Here is a 15504-nt window from a genome sequence, read left to right as displayed (position 1 = left end):
CTTTTTGGAGTTAAGCAGACCTACCCCCCCCCCCCCCCCCCCCCCCGAGGATTTCGGCCGGCAAACCGAGGGCCAGTTAACCATATGGTACTTGCGTTTATTACCTGCTCCTTCCCAGAAAAACTTGGAGCGGTGCGAGTCGAATCTAGCATGAATCCCGTCATGCAGGAGAAAAAGGCCCATGGCGAAGATGGGAATGCTGTCCAGGCAAGCGTTTGCCAGAATCAATCTTCCCCCGGAAGTGAGGAGTTTACTCAGCCACGGTTCAGTTCTACCGGCGAGCTTGCGGACCAAGAACAGCCACTGTTCCAGGCGAAGCTTTCTGTCCGAGATAGGGAGCCCCAGATACATAAATGGAAAGGCTCCCCGTTTACAATTGAGCTTATTCGCAATGCGCTGTTGTTCTTCCAGGGGTTGGCCCATCACAATTACTTCACTCTTATGATAGTTGATCTTCAAGCCTGACATGTCTTCAAAGCACATAAGCAAAAATTTGAGGTTAGCGATGTTTTCTTCCGAGTTTTGGACGAGGATGAGCGTATCGTCCGCGTATTGGAGATGGGAGATCCCACCAGGGATCAAGTGGGGGACCACACCCTGAAGGTGGCCTGCCGCCCCCGCGGCAGTAAGGATACCAGAAAGCGCCTCACCAATGAAATTAAACAGGAGAGTGGATAGACTGAATGGTTGTGCGTGCAGTTTGTTCTTGCTCAGCAGCGCATGAAGTCTTACCAGTATTTCGCCCTTAAACCATTCTGGAATGTATGGGCATTGTTACTTACAGACTCGAGCGCTGTCGGAGTCGGAGTCAGCCCAGGTGCATCCAGTCTTCCATGATACCCAGTTGAAACCTTTTGGTGCCAACTAAGTTGAATGGCTCTGTGAGAGATCTGTCTGTGGATACCCTAGTACTGTTCTCTTGGGAAAATCTTCAGAACATGGGGTATTCAGTATTTGTCTATTTGATAATGTTGTTTTGGTGGCAACAGGCAGCTGAAATTGGTTTATGAGAACTGAAAGGATTGGTCAAAGGCTAGGGATGATAGACATGGTTTATCTCTTTTCAAGGGGAGTTTATTTGTACTCCAAAGTGAGCGGCATGATGTCCTAGTTGGATTCCATCCCCGTGTAGGCGGCCAATTTAGTCGCTCGTCGCCGAGATGTACACCGTGCCCCTCAAGGACTCGGCGCCACCCCCATCCAGCCTCGAATCCCGCAGTTGAGGCAACTTCCCACCTCGTCCCGCCTCCGGTGCTTGAAGTATCTTATTCAGCCATGCCTGAAAAATTAGAGAGAACCCATGGGTAGAGGAACAATGAGAAGTAGAGGGGGCAGTACCTGGGCGTTGAGAATGCAGTCCACACGGGCATGGGCGGCAAGGTGGAGTACACACCGAAGTTTTCGCCGCCACCGAGGCGAGCAGCGCGCCGAGCAGGACCGAGCATGACGCGGCGGCGGACATCGTCTACATCAGATCTGACGGAGGGCTGCAGGGCGGCGGACATGGGAGGTGCGGGGAGATTGGGCAGAGCGATAGGTGTCTTCTGATGTTGGCCGCCAAGATGGGGAATGAGGAGGAGGAGCGGCCTCAGACCTCCTCCCATGCCGCTGCTTGCCGGCCGGCGCCGCGTCGGTCTCCTCCACCACCGCCGCCCGTAAGCACGATTCCGGCGACTTGCCAAGCACTCCGACGCTGTTGCGCGTCGGCACGGCTCGGCGTCGATCCCGTTCGAAGAATCGCGGACGCCGCGACGCTGCAACGCCGTTCCGCTCCTCCGTGTGATTCTCGAAGCAAACCCTTGTCGCCTCGATCGCGCCGCCATGAGAAGATAGGAGGAAGGCTGGCGCATCAGGTAAGTGGCGGTTCGGGGGCAGAGGAGAGGCCGGCGGCCATGGGGAGCTCGTGCAGCGGAGAGCTCTTCTTGGTAGAGGGGATTGAGCAGAGCTTCAGTGCGCCGCTAGCCGCGTCGGGAAGTAAAGGAGAACGGACCACCTACTTCGTCCATCATCACGTCGTCAGCCGTCTCAGGAGAGACCCTAGGTAGGATGTGGCAGGCCAATGAAGAAGAAGAACATGTAAGAGAAGAAGAGGAAAATAGAGACAAAACTGCTCATGGAGTTCGCTGGTTGGGAACTACGATTCGCGGCCACCGCTTTGACTGTGCCACTTATCATGCACGCGACACGTATTAAAACCGGAAGACCGAAATCACCGGAACAAATCGTGGTGTGAATTTAAGAGCTACCGGGAAGATAAAAGGAAACCACCGGACATCTGCCGGTTAAGTAGGGATTTTGCGCATAAGAAAAAAGACAAACAGAAATAGATCGTTGCAGATCTACAATACAGGAACTGCCATCTACAGTAGAAAAAGTAGACGTGGTAGAATCTGATTGAAGGAAAAGCACCCATCAACAGTACCCAAATCGTTCTCCTTACGGTAAACCGGGTCAGCTTTGATATAGGTTATAATTGGGAAGATCAGCCACCATCAAGAGTGATTGCCGTTGAGAAGGAGACCGTGAGATGGTGAGAAAAAGATATGGCTTTCAGTTCAGCATGGTTGTTCCAGGTTGCTGTGGTCGTTTTTGGTATTCACACGTGCAGGTTTAAAACAACTTCTTGGCTTGTATGTAACTCTTCTCCACTTTTTCAGATTGTCTGTGTGGTCAAAATTCTAGTATTCTGACCAGTATTGCTTTTGTGGTAGCACTAAGGGCATCTCCAGCGGCGCGACGCAAACGGACGCTGAGCGACCGTTTTCGTCCGCCGTGACCGGAAATGCGTCTGGGGCCTGTTCCAGCGGGGCGACGCAAAGTGATCGGGCTGTCCGCGGAGACGCAAACCTGGCCCAAATAATGGGCCAGGTTTGCGTCTCGGCGGACGCTCGGCGGTCGCTCCGAGTGTCCGCTCGCTTCCCCACCGGGCCCGCCTGGCAGCGAGTCTGCATCGAGGGCATCGATTCAGGCGGTCAGCGCTTCCGCGTCTGCGCCGCAGCCTTCGCCATAGATTCAGGCGGTCAGCGCTTCCGCGTCTGCGCCGCAGCCTTCGCCATCAATGGCGCGACTGCCTGTTCTGCGCGCGCACTGGAGTCGGCGGCGCCTCCGCCACCGCTCGCTTCGTCGCTGTCGTCTTCCACGAATGGCAGCAGGCCTTTGAGGAGGGCCGGAACTTCGAGTTCCCGGAGAACATGACGGACGACGAGATGGCGAAGGTCGCCGTCCTCGTCTCCGAGCACGACGTGCCTGTGCAGCCGCCGCTGCCCCGCTACGCCACCGCCGTCATGCCGCCGGGCCTGTCGGCGGATGAAGCACTTCGACAGCGCTTCCGAGTCGGCGGCGCTCCGCCACCGCCGCCACGCCCGCAAGCCTGGGCGCCTCCACCGCCGCCACAGCCGCAGTACTGGGCGCCGCCGCCACAGCCGCAGTACTGGGCGCCTCCACCGCCGCCACAGCCGTAGCCGCAGTACTGGGCGCCTCCACCTCCTCCACAGCCGCAGCCTCCTCAACCTCGAGCACCGGCAGCGCGCCCGGCGTACGCTCCCCCGGATGCCAACTGGCCTTGGGTCGTACCGGAGTACATCGTGATCGACAGCGACGAGGAGCAGCACAACGGCGACGAGCAGCACAGCGGCGAGGAGCAGTAGGCGTTTTATGTTTATTTTTTAAGTATGTAAACTATGTTTCATGTTTAAAAAAAAAGAATTCGTCCTAAAAAATGCATCATGCCCGCTGGAGCCACCCCGACGCAAACGGACGCGCGGTCGATTTCGACCAAAAGGGTCGACGCAAACGGACGCGTGCGGACGCTAAAATGCGTCGCGCCGCTGGAGATGCCCTAACGGCGAGAAGCTTCGGCAATGCACTAGTCGCCTGTCAACATGGCAATCTGACTAAGCGAATACCCCCTCGGCAGAAAGGAAGAACGGTACAGCAAAGTTGAGAGAACAAATGACAGCAAACCACCCACCATCTCGTAGACTTTGACTTTCCCAAAAGTATTTACATTTTAGAACTGGAACGGCAACCATGGCGAAGCGCCAACCTTCTCTTGTTTCACACTGAAAGAAGCCGCCATGGTTGTCGTTCTGCCCTGCCTGCTCTTCCTCTTCCTAACCAGTCCACTCGCCAGCGCGGCCACCTACTCGGAGTACTCGTGCAATGGCACCACCGGCAACTACACGGCCAGCGACGCCTTCGGGGCTAACCTGGCGCGCCTCACCACGGCGCTGCCCATCGACGCCTCCATCTCTCCCTCGCTCTACGCCTCGGCGGCCATCGGCGCCGCCCCGGACAGAGTCTTCGGCCTCGCCCTCTGCCGCGGCGACATCACGGAAGCCTCGACGTGCTCCAGCTGCCTCAACGACGCGATCCGGCAGCTCCGTGCGCTCTGCGGCGGCAACAGGGACGCCACGTTCTACCACGACCTCTGCACCCTCCGCTACTCCGGCGACGACTTCCTGGCGCGGCCGGACGACAACACCCCGGTGATCAACGCCATGGACATGAACGCCTCGACTTACGCGGCGTGGGACAGCCGGAACGCGACGTCCCGGAGCTTCTTCCTGTCGTTGGTGGGCACCCTGTTCGGCGAGATGTCCATGTACGGCGCGTTTAACTCCACGGAGCGGCGGTTCGCCAGCGCCGCCATGTACATCAACGCGCAGCTGCCCACGGTGTACGGCCTGGCGCAGTGCACGCCGGACCTCTCCCCGGGGCAGTGCTGGCACTGCTTCCAGGGCCTCCAGGAGCAGACCCGCCAGTGGTACGACGGCCGCGAGGGCGGACGCATCCTCGGCGTCCGCTGCAACATCCGGTATGAGGGCTACCAGTTCTATCATGGCATGACCGACGTCAGGATCGGCTTCGATGGCTCATCTTCAACAACACGAAGCAATGGTAAGGGAGAGTTTATAGTGTCGATACACTACTTAATTTGTTGAACTATTTCAGGTTTGTTCGTAATAAATACTGTATTTTCTTCTGCTATCGTGCAGGAAGCAAGCATAGGAAGACCTTAATAATCGTATTATGCGTTTCAATCACGGTGTTCTGTTCAATGTTGGTAGGCTGCCTTCTACTGATCAGAAGATTAAGAAAAGGAGGCGGTAAGACGGTGACAAACTACAAGAAAATTTTGTGTCTTTGTCCACACCTTTGAGTCATCACAATTATCTAATCACCTGGAAATCACCAATTCAGGAAAGAAGAAATTAGAGCAAGGACATTCCAGAAACAGCTCGAAAACAGAGGAGGCACTGAAGCTGTGGAAGATCGAAGAGAGCAGCTCAGAGTTCACGCTGTACGACTTCCACGAACTTGCTGCTGCAACGGACAACTTCTCCGATGGCAACAAGCTCGGAAGAGGCGGATTCGGACCGGTTTACAAGGCAAGTACTGTGTAACACTAGCTGTTTTCTGAAATGTGATTGAATGAAATGTTAATCTCTGCGTTTTTTTTCAGGGCGTGTTGCCTGATGGAACCGAGGTTGCGGTGAAGCGGCTGGCGGCGCAGTCCGGGCAGGGTCTCGTTGAGTTCAAGAACGAGATCCAGCTCATCGCCAAGCTGCAGCACACGAACCTTGTCAAGCTCCTGGGTTGCTGCGTGCAGGAGGAAGAGAAGATGCTGGTGTACGAGTACATGCCCAACACAAGCCTAGACTTCTTCATCTTTGGTAACTTCCTAGTTCACTTGGTAAAAAGCAAGCTTTCTCTAAAAGACTAGAGAAGTTTTGGCCTTCCGCTGAATCAAACTTGATTTTGTAAACCATATTGCAATGTAGACCAAGAGCGAGGGCCGTTGCTGAACTGGAGGAAACGGCGGCAAATCATCGAAGGGATCGCGCAGGGGCTCCTGTACCTGCACAAGCACTCCCGGGTGCGCATCATTCACCGGGACATGAAGGCCAGCAACATATTGCTCGACAGAGATCTGAACCCCAAGATCTCGGATTTTGGCATGGCCAGGATCTTCGGCTCAAACATGACGGAGGCCAACACCAACAGGGTCGTCGGCACCTAGTAAGAGAAGCACTGGTCAAACACTTTACTTTTCTTTTATCAGACAAACACCGGTCAATTATCCTACTGCTGCGATAAAATATAATGCATATTGTTGATTGACTACTGATGCTGCGCGCTTTGTGATGTGCTGCAGTGGTTATATGGCGCCTGAGTACGCTTCCGAGGGCATCTTCTCGGTGAAGTCTGACGTGTTCAGCTTCGGCGTGTTGCTGCTCGAGATAGTGAGCGGCAAAAGGAATAGCGGCCACGGCCAGCACTATGGGGACTTTGTTAATCTCCTTGGACATGTAAGTTTCTGCTGAAACTAGCACTGAGAGAAGTTAATAACATGTCGCACGTTTCGTGCAATCTTTACACATTTCTTAACTTCGATCATGACTTGTAAGTTGAATACAAAGCCAGCGGCTTATCCATAGGTCAATTTTCTAGCCTCTAGCGTTTACATTACATTAGCAAGACACAGCATTGACAGGGACTAACCTTATTAGTTAAGTAATGTGACTTGCATTTTTGGACCGGGCCATTGTGACAGGCATGGCAGCTGTGGAGGGAAGGGAGAGCGTTCGAGCTGGTCGACCCAACGCTGGCTGGCCGCAACGAGGTGACGAGCATCATGCGGTGCATCAAGGTTGCCCTGCTGTGCGTGCAGGACAACGCTAATGACCGGCCGACGATGACGGAAGCAACGGCGATGCTGGGGAACGACGGGGTGCCGCTGCCGGACCCCCGACGGCCGCCGCACTTTCACCTGAGGGTCACCAGCGACGACGAGGACGAGGATGGCGTGGGCGGGTCAGGGGTGCGGACACGGTCGTCAATGCACTTCACCGGCGGGTCGTGCAGCACAAACGATATGACCATCAGCACCATCGAAGAAGGGAGGTAGCAACGGCGTCGATCCGTAAACCCCAGTGGTTCTCTCCTTTTGGTGATCGATGTGGTTTTCAGATGATGTTAATGGCTCTGTGCGACATACTGACACGCATTGCTCGTGTCATGGTGTTGATCGACCTTTTTTTAGCGAGAAATCAGTAGACTGTTGCTGTACAGATTATAGATAATTAATTGAGCCGGACATTTTGGACTGCACGAGTACTTGCTAGGATAGTACGAAGAGTTATACAGGTGTGTATGTTTTATTGAACAAAAACGTGGAAAATGAAAAACCATATGCAACGGAGTCGCGCCCAGGGTTGGCCGTTGGCAGTACCAAATGTCTAGTAGGACGGTAGGTGTGGCATGCCAGCGACAATTCAAGCCGTGCAAATGCGGACCTGATGGTGTTGTCATGACTTTGGTATGTGGGAGTACCTTCGTTTTATAATACTAGTTAAATGCCCGTGTGTTGCACAGGAGAATATCAAGAAATATAAAACACTAATTTAGATAGTATTTTTCATTCGCGAATGTGATTTTTTTCTTTCTACCATTTTTAATTTGTTGGGAATCATTGCAGACAAGGTCCCCTCTACTGAATTCACCAATAGCCCATGGGCTATTGTTGTTACTTTGCTATGTCGCTATTCTATTTCCACGGCTCCAGAACTATTGTTCATCGCCTTCACATGTAAACATAATGTATGTGGAAACCTCATATGTAGATGGTACGCGAACGAAGACATTCTATTATTCATCATTTCAATGATATCACCATAGTAACGAGGGGAAGAGAATGAAATTTGGGTTATTAAAACTTTCTGAAGTTTGTTCAAATATTTAGAAAAAATATCAATATCCATAATTTAAAGTTTATTACTCCCTCCGTCCATTAATAGATGTCTTATATTTGTCTAAATTTAGATGAATCTATACACTAAATAGTGTCTATATACATTCAAATTTTGATAAATCTAAGACATCTATTTATGGACAGAGGTAGTATATTAGATCGTAATAGGTTATATTTTCAACTTATGTGTACTTGATACTATGAATGTTGATGATGGGTTTGTGTCTGGTTGTATTATATTAATATATTATAAATGTTAAACTTGGCGCTTTTCATGTTCTGCTTGCTGCACTTAATCCTGACGATCGAGACCTCGAGGGTTTTCGGCTAATGATAGTTTTTTCGTTCTGTTAGCCATGTGTTTGCGTTTTTCAGTTAGCTACGTCCTAGTTGAATTATAGGTCCGTCAGTTCATTGAGGTTGTTCTCGAGCTGACTGCATAGTTAGCCTGGTGCACACCGCATCGTGGGATGGCCGGTGTACCGGATCATGCCGATGACCGAGTTGAACCAATCTCCACCTATCCCTCTCTCATTTTTTTAAGCATAGCATGAAAGGTGTGAGTTCAATTAAAATGTCTCAAATGGTACAAATCAATGACCCAACTATGTTCAACAAATGACTCAAAATGCTAGCTTAAACAAATACTCAACACATTTGAATCAAATATGCGACTATGTAGGTACATGGTGACATAGGCATCCCAAATGGGCCTGCCGAAGATAGTACCCGGGGTTTACTGAAGGCCCACTACCCGAAGAATAAGAAGATTCGGAAGCCCAAGATATTATTAAGGAGGAAGCGTTATTTGTAATCTTGCGGGATGAGTTAGAAACCATCCCGGACTCTGTAACTTGTACAACACGAATCCCTCGGCTCCGCCTCCTATATAAAGGGGGAGTCGAGGGACGAGGAAGGCATCGAATCATTGTCTACAAACCCTAGTTTTCACAATCGTCGAGTACTTTTCGGCTGAAACCTTCGAGATCTACTTGCCCTCTACTTCTAACTAAACCCTAGCCTACAATCCATAGGCATTAACAAGTTGATACCTTGTCAATTGGCGCCGTCTGTGGGGACTAGAGGCGTAAGGATCTGATCTCGATGGCACGTTCAAGATCTTCGACATCATCAACCGCAAGCAACGCAATGGATCGAGGTAAACAGATCGCTGCTGGTCCTGTCGATTTTGTTCCTCACCCACCCTCCCGTTTGGATGCATATGCGTATCTGGCGGAGCCTATGGAGATGACGTTCGGAAGGTTTCGCTTTCGCGTCGAGAAGGAAGGATCGTATCGTGTCGAAATTCCGATTTCGTCGGGATCGTCGGCGGTCGATTCCGATTTTTCAAGCTATACATCGTCAACCGAATCAGGAGAAGAAGAAACTTCGTCGACACGCTACGTCGCACTGTGGCAAGAGAGAAACTCGCCAAGATCTTCAGCGACATATCGTTTGAGTCATCTGCGGACTCATATATAAGCGATGGCTCAAGCAGTGTCGACAGTTACGACTTCATCGACAAATCTATTACAGTGGGCAAGGTCTTCATCAATCTCAACGATGGTGTCACCAAACCCAACATAGATCTGAATACAAAATATCATCAGATTTATGCCATTGAAGAGCCAAGCAATGATCAAGAGGAAACATCTGAGGCTTTCGACGATCTGGGAAATCCATACGTCGATCCCTCCGATCTGCGACGAGGCCTGGGCAATAAGTACGTCGGGCCACAGCCGCGACACAGAGTTCAACTCCCGCAAGCAGCGTGGGATAGAGCCGCGAGAGCTATGGACGGCTCAGAACCAATGGCCACCACAGCCACGCCAGAGGAATTGCAAGCATATCAATATAGGCTCGCACGAGCTACAAGAGAATTGGAAAAACAGACAGCTGAGTTAAACAGAAGAAAGGAGGCAGCTTCTGCATCCAGCAGGAGAAGGGCAGATTTGAGTCGACAATCTAGAACTTCGGGTGATAGCCACAGGGAGGCTCGGAACAGAGCAAGATCAAGGTTACAACACATACCCGAAGCAGAAAGAGAGCACTTGGTCCAAAACCTCGACATGTCCTTTGTGTCGATAGATACAAGAGGAAACATCATCCCTAAGACACCAGAGGCTGGGTATGTGGCGACACATGCTTTTATCCTCGCATCTAAACCACCTCCAGGAGATCCAAGGGAAACACTATACAATATGGCGATAGCAGGAGTTGGAGCTATGGGGACAACGTTTGTATCAACACCTCCCGAAGGAGCGGCAAGGCAAAATAGTCCACGACCTGCAGCAGCAACAGCGGCAGCCCCTGAAGGACCAAGTGGAGCAAGAGACACGGCAGCACAAGCAAGGGTCGACAGAGCGCGGCAAAGCAGAAGGGAACATCGGCAATCCCCAGAGCTTAACGACGAGGATATGTGTGGCTTGCCGTGCTTCACGAGGAGAGTCCGAAAAACTCGAGTCCCTTCAGGATTCAAGCTACCCGACAACTTCAAGAAATTCGACGGCCTTCAGGATCCAGAGGACTGGCTAGTTGATTATCTCGAGACGGTGAAGCTCACAGGAGGAACCAGGGCAACAGCTATGCAAAGCATCCAGGTGCATTTGAGCGGAGCCGCACGATCTTGGATAAAGAAACTTCCTCCAGGATCTATCGACAGCTGGGAAAGCTTCGAGGACGTGTTCGTCAAGAATTTCCGGTCCACATGCAAAAAACCTGCGTTGTTAGAGGAGTTGAGAGCATGTCGACAAAAGCCAGACGAGCCAATGAGAAAATATATCCAAAGGTGGAACATCATCAAAAACTCGGCAGAAAATATATCTGACGAGAGAGCGATAGATGCGTTTGTCGCAGGAATCAGGCGTGGAGATTTTGTCGAAGACTTGGGAAGGACCAACCCAAAGACAGTATCCGCGTTAATGGAAATAGCAAACAGATGGGCAGATGGAGAAGATGCTGTCCACAACAAACGGCACAGGTCGCCAGAGGAGGACCGTGGTCGAAATTATCAACCGAGGCGACGATTTCCTCGGCAGTACCCGAACTATGATGCTCCAGGACAAATTTCGGCAGGTTTTCGGGCAAACACAGGAGGAAACAACAGAGATGATTATCAGAGAAGCAGTGAGCAGCGAGGCGATAACAGAGACGACTCTCGAAACAACAGGCAAAATAGCGGGCCTAGGTTCCCGAGACCTTTCGTATCTCCCGAAGAGATGATGAATGGGCCGTGTCAGATGCACTTTTTCCTCGACAGCAATGGAAAAAGACAGTCAGGACATCTGCAGAAAGATTGTCGCAATTTCCAGGCAATGTTAAGGTGGGCAGAGCACGCTAACGCTCGAGCAGCACAGAGAAATCCTCGAGAACCCAGGAGCGAGATCCACTTGCCACCTCCTCCCGCGATTACAGAAGACAATCGACATCAGCTCAGAATAGCGGCAGCACCTCCACCACCACCTTACGTTGATCCTAACTCCAACGGAGCGGTGTCAATGATTCAGAAGGGAAGGCCATCCAACAGAGCTCAGAAAGTAATCTCACGACAGGTGTTTAAGGCAGAAAAAATGCCTCCACCAAAAGTCGAGTATCTTAATTGGTCAGGGCAAGATATTGGCTTCACCATAGCAGATCATCCGCAGCAAGTTCCTCGACTGTGGCAGGCCAAAGCACTTATTTTACCAGCAGTTATTGCGGGATTTGATGTCTCTCGAGTGTTCATAGACGGCGGCAGCAGCTTAAACCTTATGTATGCAGATACATTGAGGAAGATGAACATATCCCTAGCAAACTTGAAGCCAACAGACACAAGGTTCCATGGTATCACACCAGAGAAACCAAGTTATCCATTGGGGAAGATCAATCTCGACGTTCAGTTTGGAACCCGAGAGAATTATAGAATCGAGAGGCTGGAATTTGAAGTTGTGGATTTTCCGTCGCAGTACCACGCTTTGTTGGGACGACCAGCATATGCCAGATTTATGGCGGTGCCACACTATACATACCTGTTGTGGAGGATGCCTGGACCGAAGGGACCAATCACAGTCAAAGGAAGCTTCGCCTTAGCCGATAAGTGCGATAAGGATTTTCATCGGATATCAGAAACTTTCGGGATGCAAGTTGAGTATTTGGCGTCAAGAAGTATGACTGACTACGACGTGCTGCCAGACGTTGGAAGGCCAAATAAAGAATCAACTTTCAATACCGAGAAAAATTCTAAGGAGGTACAGATTCACCCGACAGACCCGAAAAAACGACGTCCATTGCAACAAATATGGATCTCGCATAGGAAAGCGCGCTCGTCAAGTTCCTCCGTGAGCACTGGAAAATCTTCGCATGGTGTCCAGCTGACATGCCAGGAGTACCCAGGGAACTTGCCGAGCACCACCTCAACTTGGATCCTCTCGCGAGACCAATCAAACAACCCTTGCGGCGTTTTTCGGAACCAAACCGCAAAGCTATGCTATCAGAAATAGATCGACTTAAGGATGCCGGTTTTATCAAAGAGATATCTACAGAAGCCACATGGGTAGCTAACCCAGTGATGGTGCCGAAGAAACACACGACAGTCCTTCGCATGTGCGTCGACTTTACGTGTCTCAATAAACATTGTCCTAAGGATCACTTTCCCCTCCCAAGGATCGATCAAATCATCGACTCCACGGCAGGATGTGAACGTCTTTCCTTCTTGGATGCATACTCTGGTTATAACCAGATCAGACTAAAAGAAGATGATGAGGCCAAAACAGCGTTCATAACACCTTACGGCGTGTTTTGCTACAGAACAATGCCCTTTGGTCTAAAAAACGCGGGAGCAACATATCAGAGGATGATGCAGAAGTGTTTGGCGACACAGATCGGGAAAAACGTGCAAGTATACATCGACAATGTCGTCATAACGTCAAAAAAGGGGGCAACGCTGATCGAGGATCTCAAGGAAACCTTTGACAACCTCGACAAATTCTGCCTCAAGCTGAACCCGACGAAGTGTTCTTTTGGCGTTCCAGCAGGAGAACTTCTGGGGTTTCTAGTTTCAGCAAGAGGAATTGAAGCAAATCCCGACAAAATACAAGCTATCGTAACAATGAGGAAGCCAACAAAGTTGAAAGAAATACAGCAGCTAACTGGACGAGTCGCAGCTTTGAGCAGATTCGTCGTCAGGTTGGGAGAAAAAGCGTTACCATTTTACGCTCTGATAAAGCAAGGAGAAAAATTCCAGTGGAACGAAGAGGCCGACAGAGCTTTCGAGGATTTGAAGCGCACAATCTCGAGACCACCAATCTTGGTGGCGCCAAAAAAAAAGGAACCTCTCCTGCTGTATATTGCAGCCACGCCTCAAGTGGTTAGCACGGTGCTAGTTGTTGAAAGAGAAGAAGAAGGAAAACTCCATGGAGTGCAAAGGCCAGTATATTTCAACAGTGAAGTTTTATCGCCTTCCAAACAGCGGTACCCGCAGTACCAGAAACTAGCATACGGAGTAATTGCAACGGCAAGGAAGTTGCGCCACTATTTTTCGGCACACCCGATAATAGTAGTCAACGAAGCACCACTTTCAAATATACTGAATAATCCAGAAGCTACAGGGCGTGTCTCCCTTTGGGGAATAGAACTTTCCCCTCAGGACATCACGTATGAAAAAAGAAAGGCAATCAAGTCGCAAGTTCTGCCAGATTTCATTGCAGAGTGGATGGAGCTACAAAACACGGGACCCCAGATTTGTCGAGAACTTGGACCATGAACTTCGATGGATCCAAGAGAGTAGAAGGAGCTGGCGCAGGAGTAGTACTTATATCACCTGAAGGCGACAAGTTGAAATACGTCCTTCGGATGACGTTCCCTAACGCATCCAACAATGAAGCAGAATATGAAGCCCTCATACACGGGATGAAGATGGCGAAAGCTTGCGGTGCAACTCGACTAAAAATCTTTGGCGACTCACAATTGGTGGCTCAGCAGGTTATGAACCAATGTGACGCAGTCAACGATAGCATGATGGCATACAAGGAGGTGTACAATGAGCTAGAGAAGCTGTTTGATGGATGCGAGGTAAATCACATCAGTAGATTGAGCAATGATGAAGCCGACGTTCTCGCAAACATCGGGTCGCAGTGCCTCCCAATCCCGCCAGGAGTATTTTGGGAAGAAATAGCGGAGAGATCCACGAAGCCAAAAAAGGTGCAGAAAAAAGCAAAGGAAGAGAAAACTTCGGCACCCCTCAAAGAAACCACGGAGGATGAAGAGGACCAAGAGCTTGTGATGATGGTAGAAATTCCTTGGATGCAAGCATATATATCATACATCCTCAGGAAAGAAATACCCGACGATCCAGTTGAGGCAAGACGAGTTATTCGACGATCCAAAGCTTTCACAGTGATCAAAGGGGAATTATACAAGCGAAGTATTTCAGGCGTCCTGCAAAGGTGTGTCACACCCGAAGAAGGAAGAATAATTCTGAAGGATGTACACGAAAGAATATGTGGCCACCACGCAAGTAGTCGAGCTATTTGCAGCCAAGGTTTTTCGGGCAGGATTCTATTGGTTGACAGCAATCGAGGATGCCAAGGAAATAGTACGAACCTGCGATGCGTGTCAAAGGTTTGCCGCAAAACCTCACTCTCCAGCGGCAGAACTAACACCAATACCATTGTCATGGCCCTTCGCCCAATGGAGACTCGATATGGTGGGCAAGTTGCACAAAGCTTCGCCTGGAGGGTATGAGTACTTGCTGGTCGCTGTCGACAAATTCACCAAGTGGGTAGAAGCGAAGCCAATAAATTCACCAGATGCAGCGTCGGCAATAAAGTTTGTGAAAGGCCTCGTTTTTCGGTTTGGCGTGCCCCATAGCATTGTTACAGACAACGGTTCAAACTTCACATCCAAGGAATTCAAGGAATACTGCGCAGAAGTAGGCATTAAATTGCACTTTGCGTCAGTTGGGCACCCGCAAACTAACGGACAAGTCGAGAAAGCCAATGGTATCATCTGCAACGGCCTCAAAAAGCGCCTGCTAGGACCGCTTGAAAAAGCTCGACATACTTGGCCAGAGGAATTGCCAAGTGTTTTGTGGAGCATCCGAACAACACCAAATACGGCGACACAAGAAACTCCGTTTTTTCTCGTCCACGGAGCCGAAACAGTACTACCAATTGAAATAGAGCATGATTCTCCAAGGGTAACAGAGTATGACGAATAAACATCACAAAAAGCTCGGGAGGATGATATGGACGCACCCGACGAAGCTCGCGATGAAGTACTTGCACGAGTCACCAAATACCAGCAAGACCTCAAAAACTACCACAGTCGACGGTTAAGACCAAGATCTTTTCAAGTTGGGGATTTGGTCTTGCGGTTAAATCAAAAAAGTACTGAGAAGCTCGAATCACCATGGTTGGGGCCTTACGTTGTCACGGAAGTCATCGACGGAGGCGCATACAGGATCAAGGACAAGAAGACAGGGGCTCCCGAGAAAAACCCCTGGAACATAGCACAGCTCAGGCGGTTCTACGCCTAGAGTCGAAATATAGTCCTTCTCTGTAAAAACACAATGTACTGAAACGCCCGCGAGTTTTCAGACGCACTCTTTTCCTTTTCGGGGCACCGAGTGGGGACGGAAAGGTTTTTAATGAGGCGGGCTCGCGGTGCTGCAATATAATAAAGATAGTGGAGATTTATTTCTTATTCTTCGACACGCTCGGGGCTCAACGCCTTCAAGTCTCAAAATACGTACAATATAGACAAATTAGACTTAC

At 50.3% G+C, this 15504-nt stretch overlaps 1 protein-coding gene across 2 annotated transcripts; it reads left to right on the top strand.

Moving 5' to 3' along the window:
- The first annotated feature begins 3862 nt into the window (after positions 1-3862).
- LOC127333243 (putative cysteine-rich receptor-like protein kinase 20) lies at positions 3863-7113 on the top strand. 2 transcript variants are annotated; one of them, XM_051359581.1, is made up of 7 exons: positions 3863-4899; positions 4998-5108; positions 5203-5390; positions 5465-5675; positions 5784-6021; positions 6158-6311; positions 6557-7113. In XM_051359581.1, exons 1-7 carry the CDS (start codon positions 4077-4079, stop codon positions 6908-6910), a joined length of 2079 nt encoding a protein of 692 aa, XP_051215541.1. In that variant the 5' UTR covers positions 3863-4076; the 3' UTR covers positions 6911-7113. The 2 variants fall into 2 exon arrangements, with proteins under 2 accessions (XP_051215541.1, XP_051215542.1); XM_051359582.1 differs by having other exon boundaries at positions 4998-5116; positions 5211-5390.
- The last annotated feature ends 8391 nt before the right edge of the window (positions 7114-15504 follow it).

This window comes from Lolium perenne, chromosome 2 (genome assembly GCF_019359855.2).
Source record: "Lolium perenne isolate Kyuss_39 chromosome 2, Kyuss_2.0, whole genome shotgun sequence".
NCBI classification, from domain to species: Eukaryota; Viridiplantae; Streptophyta; class Magnoliopsida; order Poales; family Poaceae; genus Lolium; species Lolium perenne.
Note: the sequence above shows the minus strand (reverse complement) of the source record. Positions and strands in the feature narration are given on the sequence as shown.

Coding starts and splice junctions, on each gene's coding strand:
- LOC127333243 (XM_051359581.1), top strand. CDS start 4,077: ATGGTTGTCGTTCTGCCCTGCCTGCTCTTCCTCTTCCTAACCAGTCCA. Junction 5,391..5,464: donor GATTCGGACCGGTTTACAAG/GCAAGTACTGTG, acceptor GTTTTTTTTCAG/GGCGTGTTGCCTGATGGAAC. Junction 6,312..6,556: donor TTGTTAATCTCCTTGGACAT/GTAAGTTTCTGC, acceptor CCATTGTGACAG/GCATGGCAGCTGTGGAGGGA.